This window comes from Cokeromyces recurvatus, assembly GCF_025118155.1.
Source record: "Cokeromyces recurvatus strain NRRL 2243 chromosome Unknown BX663scaffold_29, whole genome shotgun sequence".
NCBI lineage: Eukaryota > Fungi > Mucoromycota > Mucoromycetes > Mucorales > Mucoraceae > Cokeromyces > Cokeromyces recurvatus.
In genome coordinates this window covers 252,502-271,971 of record NW_026251415.1, presented here as the reverse complement: position 1 = coordinate 271,971, position 19,470 = coordinate 252,502, and the positions used below count along the sequence as shown (strand labels likewise).

Here is a 19,470-nt window from a genome sequence, read left to right as displayed (position 1 = left end):
GGATGTTGAAAGAACTCTACTTTAAAGGGAAAAAAATCCCACCCATTATTTAGTGATTAATCTATTTAAAATTTACTCATTAGATCATGTTTTCCATAAAGGCATTTTACTTTTTTTTTTTGAGTATAGAAATTAAAAACAGCATTTCATTATCATAAATATCGGATATGTTCAAGTGAAAAGGTTTAAAGTATTTTATAATGTCTTGGTATAGGTAAAAGTCGTTAGATATGCTGTGATTATACAAAAAATTAAGTACTTGAAGAATAAAGATATACAATTTGAAGAAAAGGAACAAATAAGATAGATACAATAAATGGATTAAAGCAGATTTATGGTAATCGACTCTGTAAAGCAGACTTGGTGAAACAGTTTGACAGAATAACTAATCATTTGAGTTGATTTATACTTCACACTAAACAGAATTGTATAGAAACATTGTAGATTTGTGTGCATAATGAATACTTGAATGTCTTTCAAGTAATAATTTTTTTTTTTAGAGAAAAAGTATGGGGAATTCTGTTCACCGGTTATGTATAATTTGCTGGAAATGTTGTAAGTATGAATAGATATTATATACCTTCCTATCGTTATTTTGGATTAGTTATTTTTATTAATATGTGCATTTATATATTACAAATCATATGAAGAAATTATTTAGTTAAAATAATATTAAATCTGTCCCAAAATAAGGCTAACTGTTAGCCCTATATGGCTTGTAGAAAATAATATCATATTTAGTGATCTATTTAATATTTGAGATATTTAGCATTTTTAATAATTAGAATAGTTTACTTTTTCTAGTATTAAACTGTTGATATTATCTACGGAAATGTATAGTTATTTCAGCTGTCGATTAGGGGACTTTAATTTCCGTTCAAATATTTTTTTTAAAAAAAATTGATCAACAATTTACAATTCATTTTTACTTCCTTCATATCATGAATTTTGAGATTGAGCCATCATTAATAGACATTGAAGAATGTGTCCAAAGCAATCGCCTTTATCATTCTGATCAGTACCATAAAGTTTCAAAAAAAGAAAAAGAAAGAATTCAGCATGATCTACTTGAATGGTATCATGCAAAAAAAAGAACAAACATGCCTTGGAGAAAAGATGTGGACAAATCATGGGATCGTGAAGTAATTTATAAAAAAAAAAAAAAAATGAATTAGATTGATAGAATTAATAAAAGTATACATCTAAATAAACTAGGCCTTAGGACAAAGAGCATATGAAGGTATAGATACCATGTAAATGTGTAGCTTTTAAAATATATTCATACGCTTTATTGATATTGTTTATTATATACAAAAAGTATGGGTGAGCGAAATTATGCTTCAACAAACTCAAGTAGCTACAGTCATTGACTATTATAATCGATGGATGACTGCTTTTCCTACGATACGAGACTTGGCTAAAGCAGATATTGAAAATGTGAATAAACTATGGTCTGGATTAGGCTATTATTCAAGAGCAAAACGTTTATGGGAAGGCGCTCAAAAGGTGGTAAGCAAGTTTAATGGGTTATTACCCGATAATGCAAAAGATTTACAAAATGAAATACCTGGTGTAGGAAGATACACAGCAGGTGCCATTTCATCTATTGTATTTGGCGAGCCTTCTCCTGTTGTTGATGGTAATGTCATTCGAGTTCTTTCAAGATGGAGAGCTATACATGCTGATCCAAAAAAGATAAAATCAGTTGATTTATTTTGGGAAATAGCTGCTAGTATTGTGCCTGAGCTAAACCCTGGTGATTTTAATCAAGCTTTGATGGAGTTAGGTGCACGAATATGTACTCCTCAAAACCCTAATTGTGTAGAATGTCCAATTAAAAATGACTGTAAAGCTTTTAATCAGTTAAGAGTAATGAAGGATTTAGCGAAAAATGGGTTTTTTCATGAAAAAACGAAAAAGAGAAAGCAAATGTCCATTAGTCATGGTAATAACATCATATAAATACATGTTGATTTAATCATCATAACTGACTAAAAAAAAAAAAAAAAAAAAAAAAAAAAAAGAGTGTTCCGTTTGTCATGAAATTCAGGAAGATATATCAGAAGAAGACTATGCAGTTACTCGGTATCCTCTTAAAGTTAGTAAAAAACCACCGAGGGATGAAGGTATTTTTTTCAAAAAAAAATATATGTATATTATTAGCTAATAAATATTATATTTCTAGAATGTGCTGTAGCTATTGTAGAAATGATTAATTCTAAAGATGATGAGCCTCTTTATTTGATATCTAAAAGACCTAGTACAGGTTTACTAGCTGGTCTCTGGGAGTTTCCTAGTCTTGAATTAGAATCCTTAGGAATTAATTATGAAGATAGAATGAAGAAGACTTCACAATTTTTAAAAACAAAATACCAAATAGAACTAGAAAATTTATCAGCAATTAGACACGATTTGGGAAATGTAGTTCATCTATTTTCTCATATTAGAAAAGTATATTATATTGAATGGATTCAATATCAATATAATAAGGATAAAGACATTATAAACAATAAAGAAGACATAAAATGGGTAACTTTAGATGAACTCAGGTCATCACCTCTACCAACTGGTTTAAAGAAAGCCTTTAAATTACTTGAAAAATTTAAAGTAGGTAGAAGATTATTATATAAAGAATACCAAGATTTTAACATCTTTTTTATAGACATCAAATACGACTCATTTAAGTAAAAAGAAGAAAGTGATTAGCAAAACTATTAAATCGGCAGACATTACTTCCTTTTTCAGTGTTAAAAAGAAGTAATAAGTTGTAAAATATGCTTCAATAAATTTATGTATAATGTTGTTTATAAACAAACAAATAAGAGGAAAAAAAAAAAAGGACTGCAGACATACTTTATATTTTTTTTTCTTGCTAATAGGTTTAAAATGTTTAATAAGTTATAATGAACTAAAATACTATTAAGCATATATTTAAAATTACATCAGCCTCATGTATATATGAGTTTTAAAGTATTCATATTATAACTGTGTAATTACAGATCAAGACCCCGAATATCCTTAATGTGCTATAGTAGAAAGTTAAAAACTAACTAGGTGGATACTTCGTTATTTATTAAATATCTTTATTTATAGAGTGCTTCGCTGAGTTACTGTAGAAGTAATAATTAAGAGCACGAATCAAATTTTAGTTTCTAAAATGTACATAGTATTATATGTATATTTAGATTATTTTATCTTTATTAATTAATGATGTTTAAAATATAATTCTGGTCTAGTTGAATATAAACTATACCGATAGTTATTACTTATATATATATATATATAATGCATATATCTTCGTCATCTTCTGGGAGTATATTTGCACAATTAACGATGATGAATCTTAGTATTATTATTATTTAAAAGAAAGATGAATGATAGCTAAGCGAATAAATTTGACTACCTCTACTTAATAATAATAAAATCAATAACAATTGTATTAGTGTTTCTAAAAGTATAACAAATCATCATTAACACAAAAGGTAAATCGTGTATTTTATTTTATTTTAATTTAATTTATTTTTTTTGTGGAGCACAGTAGCATAATGCCGCCGTCAATTCTTTCATTTAAATATCGAATTTAAAATTATCCCGAACCGGAGGAGTGTCACGTGATTTTTTCCAAAAACGGAAAGTATGTTAATATGTGTTTTATACTGAAAAAATTAAACAACAATGGTTTCTTGGTGTAGTTGGTTATCACGCCTGCTTAACACGCAGGCGGTCGCCAGTTCGAGTCTGGCAGAAATCATTTATTTTTCCATTTTTCCTTTTTAAAAAAATCGAAAGTTTTGTATGGTTAATATTGTTTTATTTGATTATATTATTATCTCGAGAAGAAATAAATAAATAATGAGCTGCAGCATCCTTTTCTCTCTTTCTCTTTTTTTTTTTTTTGTACATTAATGATCTTCGAAACTGATTTTTTTTTTTATTGTTTTGTCAGAGTGGTTGTATAACCTACATTGTATAACCTACTATAAATTGATTATCATGTTTACCTCTAAGATAAACATTCATACACAAGCCTAATATTAGTACACATCATGACACTATATCTTCTTTAGATCAGTAGTATTTATTTCTTTATTCTTAATAATAATAAAGATGTATATACATTTATCTGTTTGTGAAGGTTAGCTATTATACTGTGTCAAGTATTCTTTAGTAAAAGAAAAAACTTATAAATAAAAGTAATTTGTTCGTGTTTTTCTGAAGGAAACAGAACCTATGATTACATAATTGTAGAAACTTCATGTTATCAAAAGGTTGCAATAGTCATTATTCTCGATAATGTAAATTGCTTATTATACAAGATAATGCACAAAAAAAAAAAAAATAAAAAAATAAAAAAAAGCTTGCATAAGATTAACTCCACTTTACTCCCAAACTTATTTTAAAATAAAGACAACATATTATCAAGTAATTCTTGTTTTTGGTACCTATTATAGAAAATAATGAGTTTATACAATTCTATTAAACAAAAGACAAAGTTAATTGTAGTCTCCTTGTATCCAAAAAAAAAAAGAAAGGAAACGAATTTTATAAATATCAATTTTCTCCTCACTTTCATGTGCATTAAGCTAAAGTCTCTTTTAATAATTTTCGATTGGCCTAAAATTAATTTTGATTAGGTTAAAACACTAAAAATTTTTTGCTTACAACCCAAAAATATTTTTTTTTTTCTCAACAAAAAAAAAAAAAAAAAGTTTCAGCTTATATATTTTCTCCTCTTTATTTTATTTTTTTTTTTTTATATAGCTGCAATCATATATATTAAATATTTGTTTATTTATTTATATAAAATATATAAAAACATATATTTTATTACCTGAAAATTATTATCTGAAAAAAAAAAAAAAACGAGGAGTGTTTCCTTTTAAGAATTCAACTACTATCAAAAAGCTAAATTTTATTTACTCGGAAGCTGTCAATATACCAAAAGTAGAACTGTAAAAGTGACTATTTTTATTTTATTACTCGACATCAATGAGTAAATCAACAAATCAGATTGATCATCAATCAGATTCAGATCTTTCCTTACAATTGTCTGATGCTTCTTCTTTATCGTCTGATTCTGATCTGTATCAAATAAAAAATAATAAAACTAAAAAGCCAGCCAAAAAATCTAAAGGCAAGGTGATAAAAAAGAAAAAAAAGTCCAAGAAAGACGAGTCAAAATATTGTATTTGCCGAAAAGGTTACAATGGTAAAGAATTTATGATTGAATGTGAAGACTGCAAAGGTAAAAATGATGAACTAAAAAGCCAAATACATACATATAATATATTATTTCCTTAATATTGATTTGTATATATATTTTTTTTACTTTTGTTATGCATAGAATGGTTTCATGGTACCTGTGTTGGACTTAAACCCAATAGTATTACTGAACATTATTTTTGCAAGTCTTGTACGAGTAAACGAAAACAACAACAACAACATCATCATTCTATAGGTGCTGGAAAGACTTTAATGCCTCCACCTCCTCGTAATAATAAGAAATCAATCATCATTTTACCTACCTCAAAACCAGCTTCACTATCATCCATGCCTCCAACCTCGACAATACCAGCACCATCAATACCAGCTATAACTAAACTATCGATCAATGATGATAATGATGAAGAGTTAGATGATATTTGTGTATTGTGTGAAGGAGACTGTACTTGTGGTGCAATAGAAAACTCCACATCCTCTTCTTCTATTGTAGATCTGAAGCCATTACCACCGCCTTCAACTTCTGTGGTATCTCAACCATTACCACAATCAGAGCCATCAAAAATACAAACTAAAATCAGTAAGTAATGACAAGATGTCTAAAAAAAAAAAATCAATTATATTTATTAACAATAATGTTTTTTTCCTTTTTTTCATTTTTTCTTTTTTTTTTTTAAAAAAAAAAAAGTCATTCCAATACCAAAAAAATCAAATAAAGGAATAGGCAGTAAAAAGTCTAAAAAATCAAATCTGTGGGCAGTAAAAGTGAATGCAACAAAAAATAATTTTGATGATGGTAGTAGTAGTGAAGATGATAGCGATGATAGTGAACTATCGAATCATGTAGTAGAAAGAATAGGTATTGATATTAAAAAGCCAAGGACGAAATCAGGCAAGAAGAAGAATCCAGCACCGCGAAAAGGGAAAAGTACTACTTTGTTAACAAATATCATTCGACAAAAGGCGCCTCCTTCTTCTATGGCCTCTAAAGGAGGTAAAAGGGTACATATGGGAAAAGGCAAGAGGATACATACCATAAAATATTCTTCAAGCGAGGAAGAAGACTCGGAGGAAGAATTAGTTGTAGATGATCTAGATGACTTGTTAGAAACCATGTCACCCTTATCTGAGCATCACTCACAAAGTTCAAATCTAGAAAGTGAAGAGTTTTTTACAGATGAAGAAGAAGTATCATCAAGTGATATCGATAACAATATCCATGCAAATTCATCATTGACAATGTCTCCTTATTCAGATAGTCGCACATCATACTCTTCTAGTGTACATATCGACTCTGGTGATGACGAGGATATTGAAAATGAAGAGACACAGCAAATTATCAATGAAATGACTATAAATAGTGATGAAGAATCAAATGATAGTTTGGATGAAGGTGGATTATTTGTTGAAGATGACTATGATGACTATGATGATGATGATGACGATGACAGCGACAACGATGGCAATGAATATGAGTATGACAATTTTAATAAAAACAACAATGATGAAGAAGAGGAGATGATGGGTTATTATGGACATTGGTCATCTGAAGATGATGACGATGAAGAAGAAGAAGAAGAAGAAGAGTTTGATTATACAACTGTTATGCATAGTGGAGAAGAGAGTGACGGAGATAAGGCAAACTCTCTTTTACCATTGATAGACAGTGAAGGCAATATCTATAATCAGATCAGTACTGCATTTATGCAAACCTTAACTTCAACATCTGATATACCTACTACAGGAACCAATACACCTGTTTTAGGAGAGGATTACTCGATATCGGCGTTTGAATTAGCAAATGCATTAACTGCATTATCAGCAAGACAACGGAACGATGATTTCTTACGAAGACCGTCTTTACCAAGTAGTACTGTTTCTGCAGCGCGGCGAATGAGAGGATCTCAAGATTTCTCTACATCAGAGGCTTTAAGAGCGCTTTCCGCACTTGTATCTGATGATTTACCTCTTGCACTTGAACCTATAGATGAGACAGAGGATATATCTACTAGTAGTAATAGCAACACTCTAGATGGAAAGAGAAAAGACTTATCCATAGATACATCATCTAGTGGCGTTGTAAGAATGCCTGGGTCGACAGTAACAACGCCAGGGGCATTAGGAGACCCACTCTCATCACCTTTAACAACGCCTATTACTAAAGAACAACCCACTTTATCAACTGCACAATTAGCCCTTTCACTTTCTGCTGATCCTGGACTTCAGGGACAGCTTTTAAGTATCCTCAAAAATGAAGCAGAGAAACCTACAATGTTAGAAGAAGAAGAAGGAAAAGAAGAAGAAGAAGAAAAGGTACATCCTACGTCTAATACCATATCTACTAAAAAACCATCTACCACTACTACCACTACTACTACCACTACTACTACTACTACTATTTATTCTAATTCATCCCGACAAATATTACCAAAACCCTCTGGCAGTGGACATGGTTCATATTTGACTACTCCTTCTACTTTGGAAGGACAAATACAAGAAGCTCTTAACCAGAGTGTTGAAGCACATAATAACAAAAGAAAGGCTACACTAGGAGAAGAGATATTAGAAAACGATAAAAAACGAAAAACTTCAAGATCTAATTCTTTAAGTGCCATTGTTGCTAATCCTTTACAACCTATGGGATCTACTTCATTTTCAACTCCTACTTCACCTGCTGCCATTATTGATGAATTAGAAGACATGAATTTAAAAGTTAATAATGAAGTAAATGGAGAAGAAGAAGAAGAGGAGGCCACAGCAGTGACAATGGATGACTTAGTTGATACGTCACAATTATATTCAAGATCCTTATCAAGATCACCATCACCTGAAATAGAAGACAATCCATATTCTAAAGATTTAAGTCGTTGGCAACGTATTCCCATTGGAGCATTTCGTTTAATGAGATCCAAAAATAAATTATGGCTTGAACGTTAATAGATGTATATTTTTATTATTATAATTATTATTAATAAAGTTTCCTTCCCTCACCCCTTTTTTTTGGTATATACTACTGTTGAAAGCATAGTTCTATCATATCCATTTCTACAAATATATTATATACACAGAAGATGGAGGAAAGGAAGGAAAGGGAATATTATTATTATTGGGTTTTTTTTATTATTCGGAATTATTTTGTTGCTGATTTCTCATTTTTCTCTTGAAAAGCTTTTCTCCAACGTTCTTCTCTTTCTGCTTTCATTTTATCTAATGCACTTTTAACTTCTTCTGAGGTACTAGGAGGTTTCTTTATATAAATATATGCATAGATTACAAAGAGGAGTTAATTAACCCTTTTTTTTTTTTTTTTTTTAAAAAAAAGAAAACAACATGTAATTCATCTTCATTACTCACATAAGTTGTATTAATATCAGGCCAAAATTTGATACCCTTTACATATTTGTCATAAAATTCGGGTCCGCCAAAATAAAGCATAACACCTACAGGAAAGAATACATAAAAACCAAACTATTTTTACAAAAAAAAAAAAAAAAAAAAAGGTTAAAAGCTTTTAAGCTAATTTTACTACATTTCCGTTAATTCATTACTTTGAAAACTTCTAATCGTGGACCACCCATTAATTGAAGTTAATTTAACAAGAAAAATAAAATAATAATTATAAAAAAAAAAAACTGTCAACCCTGGCCACGTTTAAATAATATATGTTTTTTTTTTTTTTTTTTTTTTTTTTTTTTTTTTTTTTAAATAACCTTATTGGACGGCATAAGATATGAATTACAATAGAAAAATTGTCCCAGATCGGTTGGAAGAATAGTATATAGGTATGTGTGTGTGCTCGTTTAATTATACACTGCTTAATGAAAGCAGCTAGTTAAAGTATCTTTGCCTCGAGGTATAACAGTTATTAAGATGGACGTTTTATTATAAATAATTAAATTCGTGCAATGGATAAACTACAGAAAGAAAGAAATGTCACTAGAATGAGAGCGTAGTAGTTCATGTATAAGAAATTTAATTAAAAGGAAGAGGAATCATCACTTGTTTATGCTGTTTAAAGTCAAATGGTATATTTAAAAAATGATGATAGTAGATAGAGTGTAATTTTTTGTCAGTAATTATGTAGAGTGCTTATTAAATTGAATTGATACTTATAAATTGCATCTACTTTATTCAATGAAAAGGATAAAGGGTAATAATATTGACTAATTTGTAGAAATTTTTAGAATCTACTAGAGGCATTTCTATATTGCTGGATAGTTAAATTTGATAGATTAAAAGACATTTACCTAGTTAAATTTAACTGGTTTATATATTATAATAAGCCTTGTTTTAAAGACGATGATATTTGAGATAAGAGAACCATCTTTAGATGGTAAAGTAGAGGGAACGGCGTCACAATAAGGATTATAAAGCACACAATCTTTCATTCATGTATTATAGTAACTTCAGACATGTAAAAATAAATTGAAAAGGATACCCAATGGAAGCACTAAATACATACATACACATACACATATATATATATATATACATTTCTCTCTATTTCACATACCTATTTTGAATATTAGTTTATTTACAGCATTGAAAGGGAGTAATCAGTTTTTTTTTTTTTTTTTTTTTTTTTTTTTTTTTTTTTTTTAAATAGGTCATATCTTAATAGAGTCGTATTTGCAAATAAAATTGAAGTGATAAGAGCTTATAATAAAAGAAATTTTTATATATCAATAGATTTATTAGTAGTAATAATAATAACACTACTACTGAAAAAGGCAAATCTGATAACTCATTCATATAAATGAAATAAAACCGAGATGAATCAGACCGACCTCCTGAGGAGTATCGATACAATAAAATTAAAAAGATAAGAACTTTAATCTCTATATCCTTAAAAATATCATGGAGACAATAATCGAGTCATGTGACGAAAAATAAAATAAAATAAATTATACAGAGATAACCCCGAGTTTCTCCAGTTCAAAAGGTAGTATAGGAGAGCCTTCAATAGATAATGATACGTATGAAACTATTCAATAAAACATGAACAAGTAAAAAATTAATATACAAATAATAGATATGGGGGGAGGGAAGTGAAGACAATTTACCATCAATTAACTTAGCCAAAGCTTCATCAGAAGCGAATACAATCCCATTCAAAGCAAAACATAATAAGATTTAGTATCATAAATGATAGATAATAGATTGGAATCAAACTTTTATTTCACAAGGAAACTGAGAACTTTCCTAACAAAGTGATACTTGTTATAGTGCCTTTACAGAAAAAAGGCAGTAATAATAATACTAGCAGGAAGGGAGAGATAAGGAATAAAACTTTGCTCTATTCAGTACGTAATTATTAACTAACAAAAAAAAAAAAAAAAAGAGATCGTGTGAAAGTGATAAGGTCTTCTTACAACGGTTAGTATAAAAAATGATAAGGACATTGCTCCTCAAATGAAGAGTCCAGTTTTTAATGCCATAGACATCTTGTAAAAAAGAAATAATACACATGTTTAATTTATAAGTCGTCGTAGTATGTATAATACGCATTCATGGATAATATTGGATCAATCATGCTACATTTGTACATAGTAACTTTAAGGCTATAAATACATTACGTGTATAAAAATAGTATTTTTTTTTTGTTCAGTTAAAACTCTAAAATTTAATTCCAAGGTAAATGCTTTTTGACATCATCTAGTAAGAAAATGCTTATCTGTCATTATTATATAAAAATATCACTAACAGAGTAGTAGATCTTCCTTTATTTTACTTCTTAAAGAAACATTCTTTTATATACATATATATATATATAAGACGCGTATTTCGTAATGTTCTGTATAGAGAATAATGGAAATGAATTTTATTCGCCTTTTTTAAATTTTTATGCTGTAGTAATATGTGTAAAAAAGAAAATAAAAGATAAAAAAAAAGAGACATGGTTGCCATAACAAAGTTTTAGTAATGTGACTACTACTAGTGTATTTGAACTTTTTCTATAAATAAATAAATATATAAAAAAATCTTATTCACCTATTTTTTTTTTATTTAAAAAAATAATTGTAATAAAATTAAAATTACTATATCCATTTTGTATTTCTTTCTTTTCAAAAACTTTTAATTTCTTATTTTTCTATCTTTGAACCGAGTTTAAGCAAATTTTGATGTAATTAACATCTTATGTTCAATAAGGTTTTTTTGTTTTTGTTTTTTTTTAATTAATTTATAAATAAAAATATAGTTTTTCAAAGTCCGACAAATAATTCCTATACATTTATTTTTTATGATGTATGTACATGCTTAAATATATATTTATATAAATACATATACATACTATTTATGAACACCAAAAAAAATAAAAGACTAAAAATTATTATTTAGACTAAATTTACATTTTATACTTTTTACTCATATTGTATATTTCTCATTGTTTAATGACATTTATAAAATTAAAAGTTGCATAATACCTTTATTAAATAAAATTCCGATTGAATAATTGCCATTTATGGTAGCTTAGTCAGACTAAATATAATAATAATATTTTTTTTTTGGGGGAGAAAAGAAGGAGTTTTATTTCTTCTACAGAGGAGAAGGACTCCTCTTGAGGAAAAAAAAAACATATGAAACCATATTTTCTTTTAAGAAAAAAAAAAAAATATGCATAATGTTATGTGGTACATTTCTTTTAATAAGGACATCATCATCATCCTAAAAAAAAAACGAGTTAGTTTTGTTCAGTTAGGAAAAGACTGCTGATTTGTATTACTGTTTTTTATTTTTATTTTTTTTTTTATTTTACTGATAATTTTTATTTTTCAGTTAGTTAATCAGTCTATCTCTTTCTCTCCCTTAATTTTTCTTTTTTTTTTTTTATTAATTATTATTTATTCTTTATTTTATTATGTTGCAGTTTTTTTTAGATAGAAACGGTAAAGAAGTTCAAGAGGTAGAAATCCCTGTAACTTCAACACCTATTTTTGAAGGACATTTATATATTCGAACAGCAGGAACGAAACATTGGCAATGGAGACTATTTCGATTTGATGGATCTTGTTTTACTTGCTTATCTACACGAAAAACAAAATTACCGCCTAATACATTATATAAACACTATGAAGAAAATGATCTTTTATTAGAACAAAATCAATATCCTTTAACATCACCTTTATTAGCTACACCAAAAGATAAAAATAAAAGATTAATAGCCAGCAATACGACAGAACTAAAATATTATCAACTACCAGAATGGAGCATTGATATCATTCAAATCTCTTCTATCTCTGTCTTGAAGAGAACAAAAAGATCGCCTCTACAATCATCTCAATATAGTAAATGTTTTTCTATACGTACTTTAGATTCCAATTGCGTCACATTAAAAGCTCAAACACAAAAGGATTTAGAAAGATGGTTATTTGTCTTGACAAAAATGTGGAAATTCACTCAAGCAGTGAAAGAACAGATGCTTCAAACATTTCCTTATTCGCCACCTGTGCTTGTACAAGCTCATACATATCATCCAACGCCAATGCCAACGCCAACACCAATACCAACGTCAACACCAACACCAACACCTATATTATCAAATGAAAAAATCAAGGTCATTGAAGAATGGAGAAGATCATTAGCAGAATTAATGGCTAATGATCCTACAATTCGAGTTTCATCACCACCCCCTATTGAACCTATACCAGATGATGATACAATGAGCATTTTTACTGATATGACAAGTATAAGTCATAGACCTAAAACGATGATCAAAAGAAGACCAACACGTTCAACTACATTTAGACGTAACAATAAAATAAATAATATGAATGAAGAAGAATTATCGGGTAATAACGACGGTGAGAATAAAGCGATCATGGCATTAAAAAAGAAACGATCAGATGATGTTCGAAATTGGATGAATCATGATAAACCACTTCTTGTCGATAGTCATAAAAAGAGCCTCGATAAACTAATATCACATGATAATATAACAAAAGAAGAGAAAAAGAAGAAGAAGATGATGATGATGAAGAAGAAGAATACACAGTTACCACCTTATATCAATTACTTTCAAGATGTGACTACTACTATTTGTGATGATGAATTAGGTTCCTATGACAATCATCAGCGTAACAATAAATTAATATATCATTCCTCTGTTCGCGGTAAGAAATTGATCCAAATCAATCATCAAGAGGAAGAAGAGAAGAAGAAGAAGAAGGAAGAAGAAAGGAGCCATCGTTATATCTTGAATAGACCTTCTTCTCTTATCTATCCTACAACAAAAAGATCTTCTACTATATCATTGTTAGATGATCATTTATTACTGGATCAACAAAAGATCTATTCATTATCATCTCCACTTCAATTTTTGCCTGCTATGATGACTACAAGTGCTGATAAAGAAGAAGAAAATATGACATTAGCTGATTTACAGAAATCATTAAACCAAATTGTTATACATAACAATGATAAGCAGCAACAGAAACGACATCATCATACAAGGTCACATTCTTCTTGTTCAACTCATGAATTAAATCAACAACCTATTTATTGTTATTCATTACCTTCTATCGTAGCTCCTGCTGTTCCACCTCAAAGATCCTCATTTTACCTATTTGAACAACAAAAGAAGATGCCTACAACTTCATTTTCATCTCATATGGTAGATACTGCTGCTACTACAAAACTAAATCATAGTTTACCTCTTAATCATAACTCTTCATAGTAATAAAACAACAATCATAATTGCTATAAATATATCTATGTGTTTACGTAAGATAATGTAAAGAGTTCATTCGCTTATTAAAAAAAAAAAAAAAAAAAAGTCGTTACTTTTCTCTTTCTTTTTTTGACTTTTTCTTTCTTTGTCATTAATGAGCGTGTTGGGTAAAAAATGAAGAAAATGATACTCATTTAGATTCAAAAATGAATTAAATATTATTTTTTTCTTTCTATTCGTTCACAGTAACAACTACACTATCCCAAGGAGCTGTATTTTATGCTGGTGAAACATTATCTTGTACAATTGCCTTTACAAATCCTATTCATAACGTTAATAAATCAGTAAAGACATCTCATTCTACTCCTATATCTTTAACAAATGATGCTCAGCAACAGACACGTTCAACACCTATTCAATCACGAACAATATCCTCTTTAGCTTCTTCTACCTTTGCCTTTTTAACTCGTCATCATCAACGACCATCTTCAACATTGAGACCTACACCTTTAAATATTCCATTAGCCAATACAATAAACAAAGAAGAAGGAGAAAAAGAAGAAAGAGAAGAAGAAGAAGAAGAAGAGAATGTTGGAATTCCTATTGAACTTGATTCACCTACACCTCGATCAAGTACAGATACTTTCTTACAACAAAATACAAGTCCTAGAAGTTCAATGGATTCTAATTCTTCTTTTCGCTCTTCAGTAGTATCTTCACGTCGATATTCATCTTCGCCTTTAAAGAAACAAGTATCTGAACATTTAATTTGTGGTTTTGCACAAGTTATAGGAAGTTTTGTAGTTGATGCTAATTTAATTAATGTTAATGAATTTGATTCTTTAAAACATTATACAATGTATAATCCTCAAAGAGGATTTAGTGGTGGAGGTGGAGGTGGTTTAATGGTAGCTAAATCAGATTCTCATTTGGGTTAGTCAAGGTTTTGTACACCAAGTCGAATACTCTATTGACATTTTATTATTATTCTTCTTCTAGATGCTCGTACATTGCCTGTCTTTTCTACACCACCTTCCATCTTATTTGTTGATTTAGATTTAGCACCTGGGGAAACTAAAAAATGTAAGAAAAAAAATGAATGATTTTAGTATGTATAAAATATTGGAGGAGGAGGAGGAGAGGAAACAAAGAATGAAAACTTGTATTAAACTCTTTTATGAAAAAGATTCTTATAAAATTCAATTACCAAATGATATACCACCTTCTCATAGAGGGAAAACGATTCGATTTAATTACTACTTAGTGGTTGGAGCTCAAAGGGCACCTACAATGACAGCTAAACTATCTACTATACCAAATCAAGGTCACATAGTTCAAATACGATTTCGTGTACTTAATCACGTATCAGAAGATGGATCAAGACCTATCTATGATTTATTAAATCCCGTTGTGTTTTATAAAGATAAGGCTATAGTAGAGGAATGCGATTCTAATCCATGCAAGACTAAAAAAGTGAAAGAAGAAAACCAAATACAAAACAAGTCAAATTCACAACAATTCATAGATTATGTAAACGAACTCTTTGAAAATAGTATGAAAAATAATACGATTCATGAAATTACAAGACGTAATAGTGAAGTCTATGACAATAAGAAAAAAATAAATAAAGAGTGTGATGTAGATCAATCCTGCTTTCAAATCGTTTCAAGAATTACTCATTGTAGTAAAAAAGGTAATCTAAGGAATTCAATACTAGTAAAATACATATTTATATACAAATATACCGATTTATTATAAACATATTTTATATATAGCAATGTACGACATTTGTAAAAATAATCAAAGAGTAGCAAAACTTCATTTAATCAAAACAGCCTATCGATTAGGCGAACCTGTTATTGGCATCTTGGACTTTAATGAAGCCAATCTATTAACATACAAGGTTTTTTTTTTTTTTTTTTTTTTTTTTTTTTTTTTTTTTTTAATAATTAGACTTATCATTTATTACTGCTTATAGATTTCTATATTTTTGGAAAGTAGTGAAAATGTGGAAAGTACGATTGCATTAAGAAATCCACATTATATTTCACGAGTATCAAGAAAAACACATTCAGATTTTCATTCTATTTGCTTTGATAATAAAAGATTATCGTTTTCATTACCAATACCTGCCACTGCTTCACCTGAATTTCAAACAACAGGAGGTAAACCTTTTTCTTTTTTCTCTCTTTCTTATTTGTAAATATTTCTAATCATTTTTTTTTTTTTTTAGTATCTTTAAAATACTTTTTAAGATTTGAGTTTCTCACAGGCATTCATAATAAGCCTCCATTTATACCTATTATGAATGATGAAAAGCATTGCCATTATCAAAGCTTACAAGATATAGAAGTTAGTACATTTGATTGCCAAATACCAGTGACAATTTATGGATCTCCAGGTGGTGTTGATAGAGCATTACACACCTTCAAAGTACAATAATCTTTTTTTTTTTTTTTTTTTTCTTTTCAAATAAAGTTTGCATTATTTCTTTCAAATAAAAAAATAGTGGTCACGTGCATATTCATCACCATCATTCATTATGTTTTTTTTTTTTTTTTTGATACCCAGGGGTGCGTGAAATAATGGCTTTGACAGACAGATAATTATCATTTCTTCTTTCTCTCATCATCATTCTCAAAATGTTTATGCCTCAAGTAATACATACAATTAATAATTATAAATTTATGTAACTAAATGTATCCTTTTCAATTTTTTTTTCTTTATATTTAAATCAGCAACCCCAACTTACTCCAGAACAAAAAGCTATGCTCCGTCAACGTACCATTGCCACTGTTTCTAATTTTGCTGTTGTTGTTTTGGCTATTCGTGCTGGTAAATAGACTATATAAATATTCTGGAGAGAGAAAGATGCATAAGGAAGAGTTGTTATTAATAAAGTAATGTAACTAATGCGAATTATCTTTTAGCTCCTTTTGCCATTGAACAAGTCAAGAAATTTTTTTAAGCCTATATAACAGCTTATGTATAGTGGAGGAAAAAAAAAAAAAAAACTCCCTTTTTTTTCTTTCTCCCCTCCTCCTCCTTCATACCTAATTATTTCAACCTATCTTCTGTACATTTTTACAATATGCGAAATAAAAAGGGATCAGTTTAGAATTACGTAGTAACGAGATAATGCATTATTCTATTTTTGGACAAGATGGGAAAAATGACGAGAGACGAATGTCAAGGGAGAACGAAACTAAAGTGTACTCCTTCTCTATGAACTTGTATCTTTATTAATGAAAAAGAAGAAGAAGAAGAAAAGGGGGAATTTTGTTTATTGTTTTTTTTTAAAAGAAAGTGTATTGAATGTATTTTTATAATGTGTGCAATGTATCGTCTACGCACAATTAATAACTATTGAAACACAAATGATGACTAATAGCAATATTGCCATAACACACAGAGTAAAAGAAAAGAAGTGATTAACATAACTAAGAAGAGGGAGTATATACATGTATATATTTATGTATTTAATTAAAGGCACGTATAAAGATGTTTATAAACAAAGTAGAAATTCTTTCATTTAATAATATATAATACAGTACTTGTAAAAAAAAGAGAAAAAAAATTGCAAATGCAAGAAACAAACATGGACCCTTTTAAACCAATTACATCCCTTCTAAGGAAAAAAAAAAAAGCCTTGATCTGTCATTCTTTCTTCTTGGTAAATAAGCTCGTCCTTCTTAACAGATCATGATCGTTCTCTTTACTAAGCCCTTCCCTTTCCCCATAATAAAACCTTCTATATTCGTCCCCCTCCCCCCCTCGATCCGGGCAAATTTAATATTAATATCTCGTGATTATTCTTATTTTGCTGCTGCTAGTTAAAATAAAATAAACTACTTGTACAAAAATGATTTTTTTTTTATACATTTCCCAAGTGGTTCATCATTCAATAATACAGTAATGTATCGACAATTATAAACTTTATAACAAAATAATACATCAAATTTTCACTAATCATGACAAGTTCAAGTAATGAAACCTATACTAAAAAAATATCTGTAGCTTCCTCAGATCAATTTGAAAAATATAAACATGTAAAACAAAAGGAAATGGATATCTTGTATGCTAAAAGCAAAAAGTTAGAATCGACGATTCAAGAATTGGAAAGAGATAAAAACGATACTAAGGCTTTACTTATCACAAAGGATTTAGAGTTAGCAGAACTGAGAGCTAAAAATACAATACTTCAAAAGATGGTATAGTAGTCCACTTTCCTTCCTAATAAATAAATACATAAATAAATAAATAAATAAAAGGCACATGCAAGTAAGTAATATTAACATACGATTTATTCCATGTATAGATTAACCGACAAGAAATATACTGGAAAACATTACAGCTACAAAAGAAGATAGATCAATTAGAGAAAGCTTTATCTAATTCAGAGACTGAATATAAAGAACATATAGAACGAAAAGAGGATAGGATTGAATCACTACAGAAAGAGTTAAATAGCATGCATGACTTGAAACATCGTCTGTATGAAAGTCAAGAAAATTACAATTCACTTCAAGTACGAACAAATGAACTATCCACTCAAATTCTAGAGCTTGAAGATCATGTAGAGAGGAAGGAGAAGGAAATAAATGATTTAAATCTGCATATCGATTCTATGACCAACATAACTACTGAACTCACTGAGCAATTGGAGTATCATAAAGAGAATGCAAAGGAAATCTCACTACTTAATAAGGAACTACACCATCAAATACACAGACATGAAAAAGGGATGGCTCTCTTAGAGGCACGTATCACGATTAAAGAAGAGGAAATAGACGCTTTATTAAATACAATTGACGAACAGAGTACTATACTAAATGATAAATCAATCATCATTGAAAAATTGGAAGAAAAGTTCAAGATATATAGAGAATGGATAGAACGTACTGTTGTGCCTCATTTAAGACAGCATAAAAAAGCAGTGGAGCCTAATTCGTTAATATCAGAATTACATAAGACTAAAAAGTTTTTAAATAGACAAGCCATCCATATCAATGACCTCAAGTCAGATATACATTGGCTAACTGTACAGAATCGTCAATTATTAGTATTCATATCTGACATATGCATGGATCATGTAGAACAATGGGATTTAAATTTAAAGTTTTCTACTACTATGAAAAAAGAAACAAAAAAATACAACTAAAAAGTATACTAGTAGTAGTAGTAGTAGTAGTAGTAGTAGTAGCAGTAGTAGTTTTGTCGTAACAAGTAAATACTTCTAATCATGATATAGAAACAACAACTATCACGAATAGCCATCACCCAAGTAAGCTTGTTTACTATTTAAATCTATTATAATATTATTATTCATTACGCTTTATAAATTTGTATTTTACAGTCAATAATCCTTTGTCTTCTATTGTCGTAACAAATAGTATTATTATTATCAAGAATGATTCCCGATTTGAAGTCCTTGCTGTAGAAAATGAAATACCATAATTTTTCCTATTACTATTATTTTTAAATGGTTATCCTATCCACTATATACACACCATCTTATACCATACTACTACAAATATTTTCTTCTTTTTTTCTTAATTTTATTTTCAAATAAATTCATGTAA

At 28.9% G+C, this 19,470-nt stretch overlaps 7 protein-coding genes and 1 non-coding gene across 8 annotated transcripts; 6 read left to right on the top strand and 2 right to left on the bottom strand.

The window, feature by feature from the left end:
- Positions 1-650: 650 nt before the first annotated feature.
- BX663DRAFT_520852 (DNA glycosylase) lies at positions 651-2,849 on the top strand. Its single transcript, XM_051529160.1, has 6 exons — positions 651-1,142; positions 1,216-1,240; positions 1,319-1,945; positions 2,025-2,126; positions 2,186-2,607; positions 2,663-2,849. The coding sequence occupies exons 1-6, from the start codon at positions 942-944 to the stop codon at positions 2,759-2,761; spliced, it is 1,476 nt and encodes a 491-aa protein (XP_051379638.1). The 5' UTR covers positions 651-941; the 3' UTR covers positions 2,762-2,849.
- Positions 2,850-3,677: 828 nt separating this feature from the next.
- BX663DRAFT_t118 lies at positions 3,678-3,751 on the top strand. Its single transcript has one exon. It is a non-coding gene; the product is annotated as a tRNA-Val (tRNA).
- A 1,010-nt stretch (positions 3,752-4,761) lies between these two features.
- On the top strand, positions 4,762-8,254 carry BX663DRAFT_186736 (uncharacterized protein). Its single transcript, XM_051521700.1, has 3 exons — positions 4,762-5,245; positions 5,345-5,800; positions 5,909-8,254. The coding sequence occupies exons 1-3, from the start codon at positions 4,990-4,992 to the stop codon at positions 8,155-8,157; spliced, it is 2,961 nt and encodes a 986-aa protein (XP_051379637.1). The 5' UTR covers positions 4,762-4,989; the 3' UTR covers positions 8,158-8,254.
- Positions 8,255-8,350: 96 nt separating this feature from the next.
- On the bottom strand, positions 8,351-8,798 carry BX663DRAFT_554825 (uncharacterized protein; the record flags this gene model as incomplete). The annotated part of the gene is made up of 3 exons (XM_051531566.1): positions 8,351-8,467; positions 8,551-8,688; positions 8,769-8,798. The coding sequence occupies 3 exons, from the start codon at positions 8,796-8,798 to the stop codon at positions 8,351-8,353; spliced, it is 285 nt and encodes a 94-aa protein (XP_051379636.1).
- Positions 8,799-12,033: 3,235 nt separating this feature from the next.
- BX663DRAFT_520848 (uncharacterized protein) lies at positions 12,034-13,912 on the top strand. Its single transcript, XM_051529159.1, has one exon. The coding sequence runs from the start codon at positions 12,080-12,082 to the stop codon at positions 13,892-13,894; it is 1,815 nt and encodes a 604-aa protein (XP_051379635.1). The 5' UTR covers positions 12,034-12,079; the 3' UTR covers positions 13,895-13,912.
- Positions 13,913-15,665: 1,753 nt separating this feature from the next.
- BX663DRAFT_440818 (reduced growth phenotype protein 1) lies at positions 15,666-16,091 on the top strand (the record flags this gene model as incomplete). Its single annotated transcript, XM_051523419.1, has 2 exons — positions 15,666-15,791; positions 15,867-16,091. 2 exons carry the CDS (start codon positions 15,666-15,668, stop codon positions 16,089-16,091), a joined length of 351 nt encoding a protein of 116 aa, XP_051379634.1.
- A 991-nt stretch (positions 16,092-17,082) lies between these two features.
- On the bottom strand, positions 17,083-17,751 carry BX663DRAFT_520843 (uncharacterized protein). Its single transcript, XM_051529158.1, has 2 exons — positions 17,440-17,751; positions 17,083-17,377 (listed from the first exon to the last, which is right to left on the bottom strand). The coding sequence occupies exons 1-2, from the start codon at positions 17,486-17,488 to the stop codon at positions 17,235-17,237; spliced, it is 192 nt and encodes a 63-aa protein (XP_051379633.1). The 5' UTR covers positions 17,489-17,751; the 3' UTR covers positions 17,083-17,234.
- A 26-nt stretch (positions 17,752-17,777) lies between these two features.
- BX663DRAFT_520837 (uncharacterized protein) lies at positions 17,778-19,468 on the top strand. Its single transcript, XM_051529157.1, has 4 exons — positions 17,778-17,800; positions 17,906-18,099; positions 18,207-19,172; positions 19,282-19,468. The coding sequence occupies exons 2-3, from the start codon at positions 17,953-17,955 to the stop codon at positions 19,047-19,049; spliced, it is 990 nt and encodes a 329-aa protein (XP_051379632.1). The 5' UTR covers positions 17,778-17,800; positions 17,906-17,952; the 3' UTR covers positions 19,050-19,172; positions 19,282-19,468.
- The last annotated feature ends 2 nt before the right edge of the window (positions 19,469-19,470 follow it).

Coding starts and splice junctions, on each gene's coding strand:
- BX663DRAFT_520852 (XM_051529160.1), top strand. CDS start 942: ATGAATTTTGAGATTGAGCCATCATTAATAGACATTGAAGAATGTGTC. Junction 1,241..1,318: donor AGGACAAAGAGCATATGAAG/GTATAGATACCA, acceptor ATATACAAAAAG/TATGGGTGAGCGAAATTATG. Junction 1,946..2,024: donor GCAAATGTCCATTAGTCATG/GTAATAACATCA, acceptor AAAAAAAAAAAG/AGTGTTCCGTTTGTCATGAA.
- BX663DRAFT_186736 (XM_051521700.1), top strand. CDS start 4,990: ATGAGTAAATCAACAAATCAGATTGATCATCAATCAGATTCAGATCTT. Junction 5,246..5,344: donor TGAATGTGAAGACTGCAAAG/GTAAAAATGATG, acceptor TGTTATGCATAG/AATGGTTTCATGGTACCTGT. Junction 5,801..5,908: donor AAAAATACAAACTAAAATCA/GTAAGTAATGAC, acceptor AAAAAAAAAAAG/TCATTCCAATACCAAAAAAA.
- BX663DRAFT_520848 (XM_051529159.1), top strand. CDS start 12,080: ATGTTGCAGTTTTTTTTAGATAGAAACGGTAAAGAAGTTCAAGAGGTA.
- BX663DRAFT_520843 (XM_051529158.1), bottom strand. CDS start 17,488: ATGTTTGTTTCTTGCATTTGCAATTTTTTTTCTCTTTTTTTTACAAGT. Junction 17,378..17,439: donor TTCTCTTTTTTTTACAAGTA/CTGTATTATATA, acceptor CTTTATACGTGC/CTTTAATTAAATACATAAAT.
- BX663DRAFT_520837 (XM_051529157.1), top strand. CDS start 17,953: ATGGATATCTTGTATGCTAAAAGCAAAAAGTTAGAATCGACGATTCAA. Junction 18,100..18,206: donor ATACAATACTTCAAAAGATG/GTATAGTAGTCC, acceptor TTCCATGTATAG/ATTAACCGACAAGAAATATA.